This window comes from Corapipo altera, unplaced genomic scaffold (genome assembly GCF_003945725.1).
Source record: "Corapipo altera isolate COAL_440 unplaced genomic scaffold, ASM394572v1 271, whole genome shotgun sequence".
NCBI classification, from domain to species: domain Eukaryota; kingdom Metazoa; phylum Chordata; class Aves; order Passeriformes; family Pipridae; genus Corapipo; species Corapipo altera.
This window is the reverse complement of record NW_020884935.1, coordinates 2,255,720-2,272,564: the sequence shown is the minus strand read 5'-3', so window position 1 is coordinate 2,272,564 and position 16,845 is coordinate 2,255,720. Positions and strand designations below refer to the sequence as shown.

The 16,845-nt window shown below is 47.3% G+C and overlaps 1 protein-coding gene across 1 annotated transcript in view; it reads left to right on the top strand.

Annotated features, from left to right (window-relative positions):
- TBX4 (T-box 4) overlaps positions 1-16,845 on the top strand; it is a 35,639-nt gene that overhangs the window by 13,397 nt on the left and 5,397 nt on the right. Inside the window, exons 4-5 of the mRNA XM_027660378.1 lie at positions 4,168-4,287; positions 5,888-6,035. Coding sequence (XP_027516179.1) covers positions 4,168-4,287; positions 5,888-6,035 — 268 coding nt within the window. The remainder of the gene's footprint in view (positions 1-4,167; positions 4,288-5,887; positions 6,036-16,845) is intronic.

Genomic DNA, 16,845 nt, shown 5'->3' with positions numbered 1-16,845 from the left:
TGGGAGGGCTATGGAATTGTGCTGCTTGTTTATTTTCCTGGCTTTTACTGGTTTTGCTACATTTCATCTGCAGGGCAGGGTTTAGCTGGGGCTGTGGCAGTGTGGTGCCAAGCTCTGGTGATGTCTGCTCAGCCCCTCTGCCCTCCCCAGGGCATCACCCTGTGTCTGGATGCCAGGCTGTGGTGTTCTAATGCCATCCAGAATGTCCTGCTCACACAGGAGGCACCGTAGCCTTTCCCCCACGATCGTTATCTTTGAGGGCAGCTTTCTCTTGTGAATGTAAAAACTGATTTAAGGTTTCCCCTGTGCAGGGCAGTGAGAGCTGCTGCCACCACACAGCAGGGATTTGCCCCTGCCAGTGCAGGGAGTGGGGCAAAAATGTGCCCGTTAGAGCCACTAAACCCAGCAGAGAGCTCTGAGGGGTGCACGAGACCATCAGGATGGGGCTGAGGGGCCTGGATGGTCCCTTCTGCTCTGGCTTGAGCTGGAGGGAGGGAGAAGTTGGTTTGAATGTGCTCGAAATTGGAGTCCTACTCACTTGATGTTTTGCAGAAGAGGCTGTCAGGGCTGGTGCTTGTGCTGTGTCCCCTGTGCATCACTGGCTGTCACCTGGGTGCTCCAAGGGCTTGTGGCTGGTCCCTGGGTGGGCAGGGGAGCTGTGGGACTGGTGGCAGCTCAGTAGCTCCCTGAGTGGCCCCTCTGGTTGCCCTGTCCTCCTCCTGAGGTGTGCTGGTGTGTTAGACACACACCTGGTGGGTCAGACACACCCCTAGTGTTGCTTTCAAAAGAACAAGCACAAATTGGAAGAAATTTGTCCAGTGCTGGCCCTCCCCACCCCAGAGATGGGGTTGTTGTTTGTATGTTCAGGGCATGCAGCCCCTGGGGCACTGTGTCTGACCAGGCTTAGGGTCTAAACCAAAGCTGAGGAGGCCAGGAACTGCTGCTCTTAACCTCCTGACTTCTGGTGGTTCAAACTTCACCTGACAGTTGGTTTATCCTGTGCTGCACATTCCCAGCACTGAATCCCGCTGAGCTGCCCCGTGTGCCCAGGCAGGGCTGCAGCCACCCTTGGGGCAGGAGGTGTCCCTGAGGACCAGATGCCACCTGCTCAGACATCCTCCCTGGGAAGCCCCAAATGCCCAGTCTTTGTCCCCAGCTTCTGCCCAGCATATCAAAGCTCTGACACGGCTGGGAACCGTGTGTGGCAGCGGGAAGGCGGGCGGGTAAAATATATGGACCTGCTCGGCTCTTGCCTCAGACCTCCCACCAAAGCCAGGCTGAGCTTTCCCAGAGCTTGGCAAAGATGTTGGCAGGTTTTATTGCAGCGCTGGGCAATCCTTGTGCCTCTGCTGCTCCCCGGGGATGGGTGATGAAGCAACCTATTGTCCGGGGGCCGCTGGGGCAGAGCATCCTCCGCGGAGCCGCCCATCCGCCCCCGGCTCCGGCTGTGGAGCTGCCAGAGGGAGCTCAGCCTGTGCTCCTGAGCCTCTCCCGAGCGCAGGGCCTGTGGCTCTGAGTAGCTCCATTGACCTGTAGTAAATTTGGGGGAAGCAGGCAGCTTTTTGGCCCCCTCCCAGGGAGCTGTGTGGAGCCACTGTAGGCACGGCCTCGCTGCCGGGCAGGGCCGGTGCCTCCGCCGTGGTTTTCTGCTCCCTTCTCTCAAACGGGACGTTTCAAAATATCATTTCATGATATTAGGTGCTCTCTCTCTCTTGCCTTTTTTTTTTTTTTTTTTAATTCAATCTCTGTGACTGCGTTTTCTTGGCCCCAGCTCCCAGGTTTGCCGTGGCCTTCCCACCAGGAACGCACAGCCCATGTTTGTATCGTGTTGCAAAGCCATATTTACTGAACAAGCCTCTGCCAAGGGGTTGAGAAATATGTTTTCATTAAGAAAATTAAACTGACAAGTCCCTGGACAGCACATTAGTCGCATATTTTTTCTTTAAGGCCAAAATGCAGCAGCTAATAATAATGATGAAATGTCCGTGCACAGCCAAATTACTAAAGTCTACCCTGTGTTTTCCTGGAAAAGAATGCGGAGAGTTGGCAAACTTGGTTGGAGCTGGGTCTGTGGAAGGCAGAGTACAATGCTACCACTGCGAGATAGAGAGTGGTTTGCAAGTTAAGCAACACCTTCAATCAGATGTGAGTCCCCATTTGTTATCCTTAAAGAATTTCAGCTGTATATATTATAGTAGTACTTTGGCTCTTTGTATTTATTTTAGAGGGCTATACTAAAGAACATTATAAACTCAGGCATGTCCATGCTATATGAACTCCATATGCTGAAGCTTAATTTTAAATGCCATTAAAAAAGCACTTAACATTTACAATATATCAGTTCGGCTACTTTAGCAGCTTGGATGTTCTACAGTAAACGAAATGATTGAGGAAAAAAGAAATTCAGAAGCTAAATGTTATAAAAATCCCCGATGCTGGACATTCGCCTGGTACAGTGAACTGTCAAACTGTGTCCATCTCATTTTTGGTTTTTAATGAATTTCTCCTTTTTTTCTTTTTTTTCTTGTTTTCTGTTTCATTTTTAAATACCATTTTAAAACCTAATTTAAAAAAAAAAAAAAAAGAAAAAAATCTTGGCTTTCAGATCGGATTCCTTGCACAATTTTTTTTCAATGTGTGAATTGGGCTGTGTATTCACAAATTGAAATGTCCTACTGTATTTACCCAGGTGCTTACCTGTAGGAGGACAAGGTTAAGAGGAGTGCAGAGTTTATGAATGAAAATCAAAGAGGGACATTGGTAAACCACCCCTTTTTAGTCCCGGCTAATTACATGGTAAACATCTGGAATTTATGCAGGGTGGTTAAAAGAGTCAATTGAAACGGTTTTGAACAGGGCCCATTTTGTTGCCTCCTCCCAAAAGTAGCGACAAAATGGTGCTGCAGCCCCTGGAGCTCCCCAGCTCGGCTGGGGAGGGGGCAACACACGGGGAAAGGAGGGATGAAGGCAGGGACAAAGTGGCCTCAATGTCTGATGGAGAAACGGCATCGGGATTTGGGTCCTTCCTGATTTGTGTCATTAGAGTGACTCCGGGATGTGGCAATTCCCGGCCTCCATCCCCTGGTGCCGGTGGGAAGGAGAACTTTCCATCCTGGCTAGTGGCTGCAAGGCTGTGGTGAGCCAGCTTGCTCTACTGACTTGGGTGTTTTTACTGGATGAGAAGGAGGCTAGGAAGATGGAGCCAAGAAAATATAGTAACCCTGAGGATGTCAAGTGCCTAATCCTGCAAATCCTGGCTGGTGATGTGTTCTCGAGGGACTGGGAAGCCCATGGCAGTGCCAGGACCCATTAGGGCCATCTCCTTTGGATCACAACACCGGACGGCGATGGAATGTACTTGTTCCGTGGCTTTATTAGAAACCTTCCTGAATATTGCAAAGCTTGTTTAGGTGTGCAGGATACACACACAAACATCCTCTGGTGAGGCACCGGTTTGTGTGACATTCTGGTTTGGTGTTGGCTGCGTTGTGGCCGCTGGAGCTGGTGGTAAATCAGCGGGACGGGTGCATTTCCGTGGGGAGCTCTGCCCTGCTCCTGGCTCCAGCAGGGTTTAATGGCTGTGTGGGAATCTGGGAAATCTGGGAAGGCCCATCTGTGCCGCCGCCGGGTTTAACCCTCAGTCTCCCCGTGGGCTTTGATGATCCTCAGTTTGTTGGAGGGAACTCAGGAGTAGGGACTTGGTGCCGTGGATGTTGGGACTGTGTGAACGAGGAGCCTGGGTGTGCTCAGGTTCTTCAGAAGTGGAGTCAGATCTCATGACTGTTCATGCACTTTCATGGCAGCAAGAAACCTGCAATTCTGAGGCTGCCAGAAGCCAGGTAGGACCTCCTGTACATGCGAGGGCTCCTTGTCCAAGCCGCCCCCAAAGAGGAATGTGTTGACTCCCCCCCCATCTCTCTGTGCATCCACCTTTTCCTGGTGTCCCTCATCCATATTTGTGCTCCATTTTGCACCAGGACACGCTCTGGAAAGAGTGAGTTGAATTCAGGTGATGTACAAGCAGCAATAATGTTCTGTAGCTCATTTGCCCTCACGTGAGTTCATCTCATGGTGGATCTGCCTTTTCGGGTGCTGCTCCAAGTTTCCATGGGTTCCAGTGCTGCTTCAGATCTCTCACTAATGTCTTAACCCTTTGCTTGTCCTAAGGAGGATGTTTCCTAGTTACAAGGTCAAAGTGACTGGAATGAACCCCAAGACCAAGTACATCTTGTTGATTGACATCGTCCCGGCTGACGACCACCGGTATAAATTCTGTGACAACAAATGGTGAGAGAACATTCCTGTTTGCCTTCTGTTCCATAAGAAAATGGCAGCTGGGTCAACCATTTTTTGTGCAGACTCAGAAACCAACACAAACACCTTCCCACGGGAGGGACACTGATATCCCAGAGCTCTCTTTGGTGGAGCAGGGATGGAGTCAACAGCCAAGGGCTGGAAGTTAAAGCCAGGCAAACATAAAATAAAATATTATTAACAGGCTGGGGGGTTGACTGCTGGAACAAAGTGCTGATAGGGATGGCGAGTTGTCCATGCCCGAAGTGCTCTAGACCGGGTGTCTTTTTGGAGGAGATGCTTTAGGCCAAGCATAGGTTGCCTGGCTCTGTGTGGTGCAGGAGGGTGAAGCCACAGCCTGCATTATACCAGAGGCTGGACTGGATGATCTAACAGTCCACTTTGTTGTTCAAAATTAAGTATCTAAGTGAGTCAAGGAAAGTTATAAATTCCTTTCTTCCATAGTAATATTTTACTTTTAGGAGGGCAGCTCTAAAGCGAAATGTGGGATGGTTCACTCAGAGCCTTTATTCTCTTCTGTTGTTCTTCCCTTCCCTGTGCCTTTGAGTGAAGCTCCATACCCAAGAGGCAGCTGTGATTTTTGCTCTCTGACAAAGGAGTTGTTTTCCCTTTGGATTTTTACCCCCCAATATGCCCACCAGCCTCCCTCAGTGCCACCATTCCCTGTGGTTTTCCCAAACCCTTCCACTGGCTGCTGCCTGGTGAAAAGATGAGCAGTGGAAAATCTCACAGGCCTCTTAATGGGAACGAGCCTGGTGACATCCCATAAAGCAGCAATAATTCACTTGCACATTAGGGCTGCTCTAGTTTTTTTTAAAAAAATCCCTTTTCTGTGTGCTTTTGTCCCAGAATGCCGCTGGGTAAGAGGAGTGGACTGAGGGTCTCTGCGCCACGGTGGCCACTTTGTGTGTTTCAAACATTAAACACGAGATGATGGATAACTGTTAACTCTGTTTAATTGAGTTTTTGCCAGCCCTAGAGCTGTTTCCCCTTTTCCTTTTATTGCTGCTGGAAAGTTTCTGTTGTTTTTTGGTAATATTGCTTTTATTGGGGTTTTATAGGAGGAGAACAATGCGGAGTGATGAGGGCGTTGCCATTAAGTGATGTCTCATGGCTGGGTCTTGTGTCCATGAGAGCTGGTGGTGGTGGTGTGGGGCAAGGGGAACTGGCAGAAGGGTAAAAGGGCAGCACCCTGTGCCAGCACACAGCACTGGAGCGGGGAGCAGCCCCTTCCCACTGGGAAAGGCTGTGGGAGTGCACCCACACTGGTACTGGTGCTCACAAGTACCTTCTCCTGGGAAGTGTGTGAGCCCATCTGCCTTTGCAGAAAGGTCTTTGAAGGCTTCAAAAAACCCAGACAAGATTTACTCCTTAGCCACTGCCCCAAGGAAACCCCGTGTGGAGGCAGGGATGGGGTCACTCTGTAAGCCCCTGGAAAAACCCCCACGAGCAGCAGGAGCCCCCACGCCCTGCTGTGTCCCCTCAGGGCTGGTGGGAGGGGAGGGCTGGGCTGAGGTCAAGGACAAAAAGCTGTGCCTGGGAGGTGATGAACCTGTACCCTCTGTGTCTGCAGGATGGTGGCCGGGAAGGCAGAGCCGGCCATGCCGGGCCGGCTGTACGTGCACCCCGACTCCCCGGCCACGGGGGCACACTGGATGCGGCAGCTGGTGTCCTTCCAGAAGCTCAAACTCACCAACAACCACCTGGACCCCTTTGGACATGTAAGAGAGACCTCCTGCAAGGGTTTTGGGCAGGGGTGGGCCCGCAGTGCCTGGCCTGGGATGCTGGTTGAGATGTCACAGTTAATTTTATAATGAGGAACATTCATTTTGTGCTGCCAGGGTGGGGAGTGTTTCACACAAAGGGAGGGGGCTGCCCATGTGCTTTCCCTGCTCCTGGAAACACAGCCATGATTTGCTCAGTTGTGTCCTCCCAGATGCCACCGACCTTTTATTTTGTGCCCAGGAGCTTTCCAAGGCAGCACTGTGGGATTTCCAGCCCAGCACGTGGCACATGCAGCTCACAGAAACAGGTTGCATAAATTCCCAATTTTCCAAGCCAGCTTTGGCAGCCCCATAAAAGGTATTTTACTTGGAAAATCTTGTGTTTTGGGAATGCAGAGGTGGGGAGCACACAGTTATCTTCCCCAGTGCATTTAACAACTCAGACCAAGGGCCCTTCTAGCCTGCCAGGAGAATGGAGGCTTAAATAAAAACATGGACTTGTCTGGTTTGCACCGAGCTGAAAGTCGGGTGAAAATTAACCAATCTTGGGAGGAAGGGAAGACAAAGTTTAAAATCCTTCTAAGTGTGGTGCCATCAGCTCCTCCTTAGCACCACAGGTAAGAGAGTCTAATTTGTGTCATCAAATGTGTTTTTTTAACCTGCTAACCTTTAAGCAGCATCCATTTGGGGGGTGAGTGGGGATGTGAGAAGGTCCTGAAGAAGGGTGCAGAATGTGAAGGGGTGTATCTGTTGCTCAAAATGTGTCTGTTGCTCTAAATGATTTTAGAGGCATCAAACCTCTAGAGAGCAGTTTTTCCTGTGGAGTCAATGTTCCGATGCTCCTAAAGCCACCTGGAAAGCACAACCCTGGCACAGCTAAATCAGCCTGAGATTTGTGGCTCTGACTCCAGAGGCAGGACGACCCCACAGGCTCAAAAGGCTGCTAAAAATCCAGGATTTTTGTGACTTTTGCACGCTTTGAGCTGCGCCAGTGCCACGTGTCGCCGGTGCCGCGGCAGAGCCGGGCTCTGGCAGCGTGACACGGTGATAACCTGACCCTCTTCCCAACCTACTGACCCCAAGGAAACATGTGTGAGCTTCAAAGGCTCATCGGGACCGTTTAATGCCGGCCTTATTAATCACAGGCGAGCTCTCCCCTTCGCTCTCCTCCCAGGGGAAAAAAGCACCACGGAAATGAAATGAGATGAAATGAAATAATACAATGCAACAACCACGTTCGGGGTCGCATGGTAAAAATCCCACAACCCCCCCGGTGCCAGCCTTTGGGTGCCACCCCCAGCCACCCCCAGCCTGCTGAACACGCACGTGGCACTTTTCCACCCCGTGTTTTTCCCTCGGTTTTAACTCCGCAGCTTTTAACGTACGACTGTTTATGTTGTAAAATGTAAACCGTAAAACACACAGGATGTGCGATGTGGCTGTAAAACAAACAGGATGTGCAGTGTTGGTTTTGCAACTTTAAACGTTTGCTTTTCCTGACTTTGTAATTTTTTTTTTTTTTTTGACTGTGATTTTAACGCTGCGTTTTAACGGGGAAGATTTTTTGCTTTGGTTTTTTTTCCCCCCCTCCTTTCCAGTGAAGAACCTGTTTGTCCTCTCATGAAGCTTCACTAGTGACCCAGAGGGGACTCTGCTTTGGGGTTTGGGGTTATACCTGCATCACGATATCATGCTCCAGGTGAGCCCTGCTCAGTGCCCTCGGGCCATGCCCACAGCCCAGCACATTCCCTATGTTTTCATGCTGGGAAGATGCCGGAGATAATCTATTTTGAGTGCCCATTTTGCTGTTCAGTTCAGGCATGGACAACCTGCCTGGCTAAATGGGGTTGAGCCCATTCTCAGACATCTCCTCCTTAGGCTTCTTAATTAATCATCTGCTTTAGAGATGTGGTGCTCCACTTTTGTTGTGTAGATGAAGGAGATGTGGACTCTGCAGCAGGAGAGTGGGAATCCTCCCATCAGTTCTAGCTGACGACTGCTCTGCTGTTGCAGGGGTGGCTGATGTCCTGTCCCTGGATGGGCAGTGCCTGCCCAGTGCAGTCCCACGAAGGAATAATAACAACTTCTCATTTCTAGGAATTTGTTCCCAGCGACTGCAAACACTTTCTTGAAGCTCCCTAGGAAAAACAAGTCGGGAAAGCCACAGGGTTTGTTTGCCTTCTCATGAGCCAGCAGAGCCTGCCTGTGCTTCCTTTTGTCTCTGATTTCCTCCAAACCTCAAAACCACATTGGGGGAGGATTTCTTCAGGCTTGGTTGGTGATTTTTTTGGTGTGTGAGCTGTACTGGGTCACCCCCCTGGCACCCTCAGCCACTGCAGGCTCCTGAAGGTGTCGTGGCACTGGTCTCCCTGCCTGGGACACATCCCTCTGAGCCTGGCTCCTGCACTCCTGGGGTGTCACCTGAGAGACAGGCAAGCAGGAAATTCCCATTATTCCACTGGATTCATTGATGAACCAACCCATCAGTCCATGCCCTGGGTGCGTGTGCTCTAATAGCTGCTTAACATCGGGGGCAGGCAGCCCCACAGAGTTCATAAAGACAAGTGTAGGCACATTTAAGGCTTAAAATAAGTAAGTTAAACAGCTTAATTAATAAGCTGTGGAGCTGAAGCCCTCGCTGCAATCCACAGATTTAGATTGGAGATTATTTACCGTGCTGGGGATGCGGGAAAGCCTCTCTCTGTGACACCCAACCCACAGCCCAGCCACCAGCCCTTCCTCTCCAGCCCCACAAACCCCACTCCTGCTGCTTCCCCCGGCCCCTTATCTGTTGTGGTAAATCATTAGTTACAGTCAGAGGCACGGGAGGCATTTGTCACTGCAGACACTCTAGGACTGAGCAGATTTGATATAAGATTTAATTCAGAGCTCTGTAATCTGCCTCAAACCCCGCTGGCTGAGCAGGTTTTGTGGCAGGTAAGCCTGTGCCCAGCTCACACAGCACAGCCTGGAAACGTGGGCTGTATATTTTGCTCCGGGGGAATTTTTCATCCATGAAAGGCTTCTTTCACACCAGGCTTAACAACTGAGAAACGCTCGTGTTGAGAATGGATTAAGAAATCAGCAGCCGCTGTAACGTTTAGCTGCAGAAGGGTCCATCTGATCCCAAAGAAAGCATTGTAAGCCACCCCTGCTCGGAGTGAAATCTGAATTTATGTATTTTCAAAGCTTTACATGCAGAGATAATCAGCCTGATAGAGCCTCTGATTTACGTGGGGCCGGTGAGTGATTATGGGCATTAGGGATTGTGGCAGAGCTGGTGCTTCGCCCTCTAATGCCACGAGAATATCAGAGATGAAAATAATCCTGTGAGTGTCAGCGAGGGTGGCACACCCCTTATCCTGCCTGGGAAATGCCTGGCTGTGTTTTCCAGGTAAAAAATGGGAATGATTCCGTGGTGAGCCAGGTTATATCCTTGCAAGTGCTGACAGATCGTTGGGTAATCACAACCTGCACAAAAATCAGCTCTCCATTGGAAAGGAGAATGTAGCACCTGGATTTCTTTAGAAGGTTGGTTAAGGGCCCACAGGGGAAATATCAAGGGAGCATCTCCTCAGTGATAAACACCCATGGATGGAATTCCACCTTCTTCAGAGGACTGAAGTATGTAAACAGTGAGGGGAAGAAGGTGCCCGTGAGATCGTCCTTATGGGGCTGTGGGGCAGGTGGAGGATGCTCAGGGTGGGGGTGAAGCTGCTAAAGGGCTGTGGGGAAGTTGCTGAGGGGCTCCAGCTTGGACCTGCAGTGAGGTTGTTTTGTCAATGGCACATAATTATGGGCATGGAGGTATTTCATCTATATAAAGGTATTTAATCTATATAAAGATACTCAATATCCCTTGAGGGACGGCGAGATGAGCAGTGAGAGGCACAGACAGCTCAGCAAGGGTTAAACAGCATCCCTGAACACGAGGGGTGCTGCAAAGAAGCAGAGGCTGTTAATTAGGATTGGCTTTAACTTGGTTTTTACGCTGTGTGCATGACAGGGAGGACGCTGCAGGACTGGCCATGAGGAGTCCCAGCTTTAGGGAAGGGCATCAGGAAAGGAATCAGGTTGGTGGCTCTGGACATGTGCTGGCAGTGCAGGATCTTTCCCCAGAGGACCTTTGGAATGGGGTTTCAGTGTCCAGAGGAGCTGGCTGGCCGCTCTGAGGGAAGCCCATCTCACCAGATGTGATACAGCTGGGAGAAAACCTTGCAGCCTCACCCCCAGGTCCCCTCTTTTCCTGGTTTTAGACAGGCTGGGAATACTCAGGGTCAAGAAAGGCTGGAAAACAGCAGCAGAGCAAGTGCACCCCATCAGGGGGTTGTGCTTTTGTTGTTGCTGTTGCTGTCAGTGACTCCACTGAAATGAAGCCTCTGCCAGAGGACTTGTCTGTTCCTGGGCTCCTGCAGCCAGGCTGGCTTGGAAAGGGAGAGAGCATCACCTCAGGATCTCTGGCAGGCTCCAACTGGGACCAGGTCAACTGGTAAAGGTTTTCTTAAAAAAAAAAAAGAAATATAAAGAATATATAGATATATTCCAGAATGTGCTAAGGTATTCCTGCAGGGAAAACCAAAAAGAAGGCAAGTAATAAATGAAGATTAGAAGTGGAGGTTGTGACAAATAAAAGTGGATATTTATCATTTAATCCCCCCAACACAGTATTGCTGAGCTTGGTTTTGTTACCTCCCTCCCTCCTTGGCTCCTGACGGTGCCCTTTAACTGCCATAATGTGCTTTGTCTGCTTTTAAAACACAGCTTTTATTTTACTTTCTGAGATGTAACCTAGTGAGGTTTAAAGCTGCAGGATATTATAGAGGGCTGGTCACTTTTGATAGCATTTGAAGGGATACTCCTGGTTTTCCTGACCCAGATCTGCTGTTTACTGGCTTTACCCTTTAACGCTGATGAATTTGTTATTTCTCTCCAGATTTAATATTTGCACACTTGGTTTTATTTGATTATCACTGAAAGACTTAATTTTTCTCCAAGTCTTGGGGTTTCCTTTCCATTTTTCCATTAATTTTTCTGTCTGTGCTCGTCAGGAGCACTCAGGCCCCTTAATGAGCTTCATGTTCTACCAGTCTTGCAAAACCCTCATTTTTATTTATAATTTTTGTTTTATTTGTTTGCTTTATGACTTGTGGCCAAGCAGTTTCCTCTCGGATGCTGGTATGAGGTTTATGTGCTGCCTTGGCAGCAGCTCCACCCCGACCCTGCTGGATTTTCCAGAGGGATGGATGGATGGATGGATGGATGGATGGATGGGGCCATGGCAGCTCCCAGGGGAAATCCTGCCTGCACTATCCTGTAGCAAGAAAGCATTTCACATCCTTAGCTGAAGATTTCTTACTCTCATATATATATATATATTATGTATTTATTTATTTATTTAATATACATATATTTTATTTCATATATGAATTTTCTTTTATTTATATATTTATATATTTATATATTCATATATTTATATATTTATATATTTTATATATTTATATATTTATTTATATATATTCATATAATATATATGATTTCTTATACATACGTAAGGAATTTATACAATATATATTTTTCTTTTCTTTATATTGAAACATAATAAATAAGTGAGAATTTTAGATATATATGTACACATATGTATACACATTATATATATATATAAGTATATATATAATATATATGTTATATAGAGAGAGTGTATATAATATATAATATATATTATATATAATAATATATAAATATATAAATATAAATATATAAATATATAAATATTATAATAAATATTATATATTATATATATTGTCTATATATTATTTTTATTATATATATATATATAAAAAAATAAATTTCTCCCAATACTAACAAACTTTTTTCTCAGTCTATTTGAACCTAAAAAAACCTCTTTTTTCCAGCCCTAAATTTGCAGACATTTTTTTTTTTTATGGAGCATCACTCATCCTTCTACCAAAAGAATATCCCCAAAAAATTTTATTTTCTTCTTTTTTTTCCATTTCCCCCCCCCCATCCATTTTAGGCAATGTCTCACAGCTGATCAGAGCAATGGGGGTGCCCAAATATATTATAAAGTCTGACGTGGAGTTTTACATTATTTACTTTGTTCCTGCTTAAAAAAAAAAAAACAGGAGCAGGGCTGTGAGTGCTCCTGGGAATGGTGTGTGTTCCAGAGGAATCAGTGGATCTGGGAGTGCAATTTAAATAGTGGGGAAGAACCAGAAGAGTTCATGGTTGAAAAGATTGAAATCTCTCTGTTGAGTTTTTTTGTTGTTACGTGACTGGTTTAGAGGAACCAATTGCAGCAGATTTTAGTGAAGTTTAAGCAGAATCTGATCCCAAAATGTTGTCCCAGTCTGGGGTGGGATCTGGCCTGGAGAAGGTCAAGAGAAGAGGTCACTTTGTGTCCAGGAGTGACAGAAGGGCAGGTGACACCGGGGGGGGGGGGGTCACACACTGGGACGTCCCAGAATATCCCACCTGGGCTCCTCCCTCACCTGCCCATTCCCAAACAAACCCTCACGTGCCAGAGTGGAGGTGGAAATCACACCAAAGCTCCATCCCAAGGCCAGGAAACACCACAGTGAATTCCAGCTGATGTTGGATGGAAAAGAACCAGGGGAGGGAAAAAAAAAAAGAAAAAACCCAGAAATCCCATCTTTGGCCACCTCGTAAGAAAGTATTTGTCTGAGCTCATGTTGAATGTTTTCCCAGGATTTTCCAGCCTTTCTTTTTTTCCTCACTCTCTGAATTGCCAGGACAAATGTGTGGGTTTGGGAGGCTCCTTTGCTGGAACCTGGATGGATTCAGGGCTGGATTCAGGGCTGGAAAGAGCCCTGTCCTGTGTCTGTGGGGCTGCAGCCCTATCCTGCCTTTGGGCAGAGTGGGGTGAATCCTTCCCTGGAGATGTGTGAAAATGGATTTATTGAATTTTAGAGCTCATGTTTTTGCTGCTGAAGAAGGATGTCTGAATATATTTGGTTTTATTTGGTTGAGCTGGAGGATCTCGAGGGTCTCTCCCAACATAAAGGACGGTATGATTTTAATTACTATGATTTTAATTAATTGCTTTGGGGTGAGGTGTCCCTGTGAGCTCCAGCGGGGGATGCAGAGGGAAGGGGGGATGTGATCCCACCATCTCCCCTGGACACATCCTGTTCATCCTGGGCAGCACAGGTGCTGACAGGGGCATCCCCAAACCAATCCCTCCTAAAGAAAACTGCAGTTTGGGATGGTTTGCACCATCAAATTCTCTAAATACTGATGGAGATGCTCTGCAGAGGGTTGTGGTCCTGCAGAGCCTCTTTCATTAACACACCAAGGTATTTTTATGCAGAAAAACTGAATCCTCAGGTTTTTGTTCTGCTCAGTGTCCCAGTGTGGGAGCAGGGCCAGCCTCAACTCAAAGGCTTTTTCACTTTGAAAGAATAGAGGGAAGGAAGAAAGAAGCAGAAAATATATATTAAAACGCAAGATTTTATATTAGTTATGTGATCCCCCGGGACTGACCATAAAATTATGTGGCTTTTTCGTAGCCGTTTACTGTTCAATATAAAAAGGGCAGTTGCCATGGCAACCCCTGCATCGTGTGACATCCGATACCTTGGCAGAACAGGGAGAGCTCTTAAATCAACTCCCCGAATTTCATAGGAGAGTTAAATACATTTTCCTGGTGATTTCAAGGCAGGTTTGCACTGTCACAAGGAATGTGGCACCGTCGCCCTGCTCGGTTTGTGGCCTTTGGGCCCCGTCCTGCAAACTGGCAAAAACCTTCTGATTGCAGGGTTCTGGTTGGGATACCTGTTTGATTTACCACTTGTCAGTTTGGTTTGGTTTGGGGTTTAACATGAAAAAAAAAAGTTTATTCATATTTATTATTTTTATTTATTTATTGATGTCTGAACTGTTCCTTTCGTGAGCAAATAGACAAGATCCCCAAGCTGCAGAGAGAGGCTTTCCCTTCCTAAGCGTGTCTCAGTGCTGCTCAGGAAACACTGTTTTCCCATTTCCCCTTCCTAATTTTATATCCTTGCCTTTTATCACGTTCTAACCAATACACCAGCAGCTATTTTAAGCAGCAAGACGAGGCAATGCTGTTTCTTTTTCAGCAGCCAAACTATTTCTAACTTTGTACCGAAAACCACATAAAAATGGGTGTGACAGTGTCTGACACTGAGTTAATCTCCCCATGACCTTGCAATGAGAAAGGTAAGTGCAGGGAAATATAAAGTCCTCTTTTAGCATAATCTCAGAGGCTGAGGGCTCTGTCCCATCAATTAAAATACTTCTCATTTTTGACACAGTTCTTGGAGTTCATCTTTCCGCTGATCTCCAGCGTCAGGGCGGAATTTACATTTGTTTTGTGTATTTTTAGCCAGCAACCAGTTTTCCAACAGCAGCCTTGAAAACTATTTAGCCTGAATTGCTGGCATTTGGCTTTGCGCTGACACTGTGTTTTGGAGCCAGGGGTCGGGTTTTTTGGATGGTTTGGAGGGATTTGGGATGCACGGGGCTCACCCCAGGCACAGGGGAGGAGGAGGTGTGTGCAGAAATGTGTGTGTCTGTGAAATGTGGGGTTTATGTGGACAGTGGTTCCCAAAAATATGTGGGAAATCCCCCTGTGCGGCTGCAGGGGAGCACAGGGAAGCGTCCAAAGCAGCACCACAACTCCCCATTTTCAACCTTGTAAATGCAGTGGCTAAATTAAGCCATTTAGGGCTTTTTCCCCCCCCAAAAACAGATATCAAGCAGTTCATGATGAACCTCCAGGCAGGTCTGCAGGCACAGCCATAACTTTGAGCATCTGTCAAAAATCCTCTCCTGAATTCTTTTATCAGGCTCCAAGAAGTAATAATCTGTTCATTTTGGAAATTGTTTGGACTCCTTGAATTTGAAGATGTTATTTATATATAAATATATGTACATATATATATTTAAAGGGGTTGTAGCCCAGTTGATACCTTTTTGGAGGGGGAATATGGACTATTTTTACAGAGTGTATCTAAACTTAGTGTTCTGCTTTTCCCTTTGGAAATTTCACTTTGTTTTCTTCATCCTGAAGTTGAGTTGCTCAAACTCTGGGGACCCATCACCCGACCTGGGACAGGCAGTGAGGATCCCTCAGCACACCCCAGCTTTTGCTCCAGACAACCAGTTTATCAGCTTGGATCAGCTCTTAATTACTGAAAATTAAAATGTCCCCTCTTGTGACAGTCCTGTCCCTCTGGTGTTACTGCCTTGGCTTTGTTTTACGAGTGGCTGATACATGAAAGCAGAGAAAAGGCTCCAACCCAAAACTTGAGCCGACCCTCTCAGATCTACACCCTGCCCATCAACGGCCACAAAGTGCTTAAGAGACTCGATGCAAAGCTGATAAAATGCCAAAAATTCCTCGTTCTCCCTCTTGGGGAGCAGGGAGGGTTGTCTGGAAAATGTCAACAATAAAAATTGCATTTAAGTGGTGTATAATGCAGCTGCTACTGTGGGCAGAGCGACGTGCAGGCAGATGAAGGGCTTTAAAGAGCACAAGCTCCATGCACTGCCTCCCATCCTGGCTGGAGCTGCCACTGGGAGCTCTCCTTGGGATGGGATTTAGGTAGAAAAAGTTTCTGAACACAAAATTCTTCTGTTTCTTAGTAATTCTCATTCGAAATTGGCTAAATCCTCAATTAGTGTGAACTGACGCTGCTCTGTTGCATTGTGGGCATCCATCCATCCATCCACCCACCCATCCATCCATCCATCCATAGATCCATCCATCCACCCATTTATTTACCACCAAGGGAAGACACCACCCATCCCAATGTTCCCTCCTTGGCCCTTTTCCTGTGTCCCTGTCGGGGACAGACGTGTCCTTGCAGCTGCTTTGGGTGCCCCAGGGGTGACAGCCTGGCTGGAGACCCCCTCTCCTGCAGGACCAGCCGGGCTCAATTAGCCCATCTGGGACAGGAAAAAAGAGATGGAAAAGGATTACACCAAGAAAGCCAGAAAGCAGTATTTCTTCTTTGCCCAGCAGAAGGAATAAAGGCTTTTCTTAAAACCATCCCACTTCTTAAAAGAAATTCCATTTCTCGAAGCCGTTTTCATCCGGGCACATCCCTCCTTTGTGGGAGCTCAGTGCTGCAGGGCCGGGCTGGGATGGGATGGGCAGCCCCTCTCAGCCCCATAAGCTCCATCTGAGGACCCTGTGCTGCCCTGAGCCATAAAAAAACCCCCAGGCTGGGTCCTGCCTTTCACTCACCAAGCCTTGAGAAGGGGCAGGAGCTGTGGGGTGGCTGCGAGGGGTACCCAGACCCCGCCACCCACACGCGGCCGCTCCACAAGCAGCAGGAAAAAACAAATCTGCCCCTTTTGTAGTTTTCTTTTACCAGCAGATAAAAAAAAAACAACACAGAACTTTCTAGTTTTCTTTCCCCCTGTGGTTTCTGTGTTGTTGGTTTTTTTCCCCCCCTGCTAAACTGTGTATTTTTCAGCTCAGTAAAGTATTTACTGGGGATCTTTACAGACCAGTCTGCTGGTGAATTATATATTATACAGCTTCAGTGTGAGCTGGGGGAAAAAAAATGATGGCATTTTTTCCACCCAGACTGACTCTATCCAATAGCAATAGGAAAATGAGAGTTTACCAGGAAAGCTTTAAGTTCAGTCCTGCTTGCCAGAGCAGCAGATACCTTTTCTGTCTTGGTTCATGTGCATTTATACAAAGTGGTTTTCCCTTCTAACTTGCAAGAAAAGCTAGAGCTGAGCCCTGGTGGGCTCTGGGTCCTGCTTGGAAAGCTTGGTGAATAGCTATGGC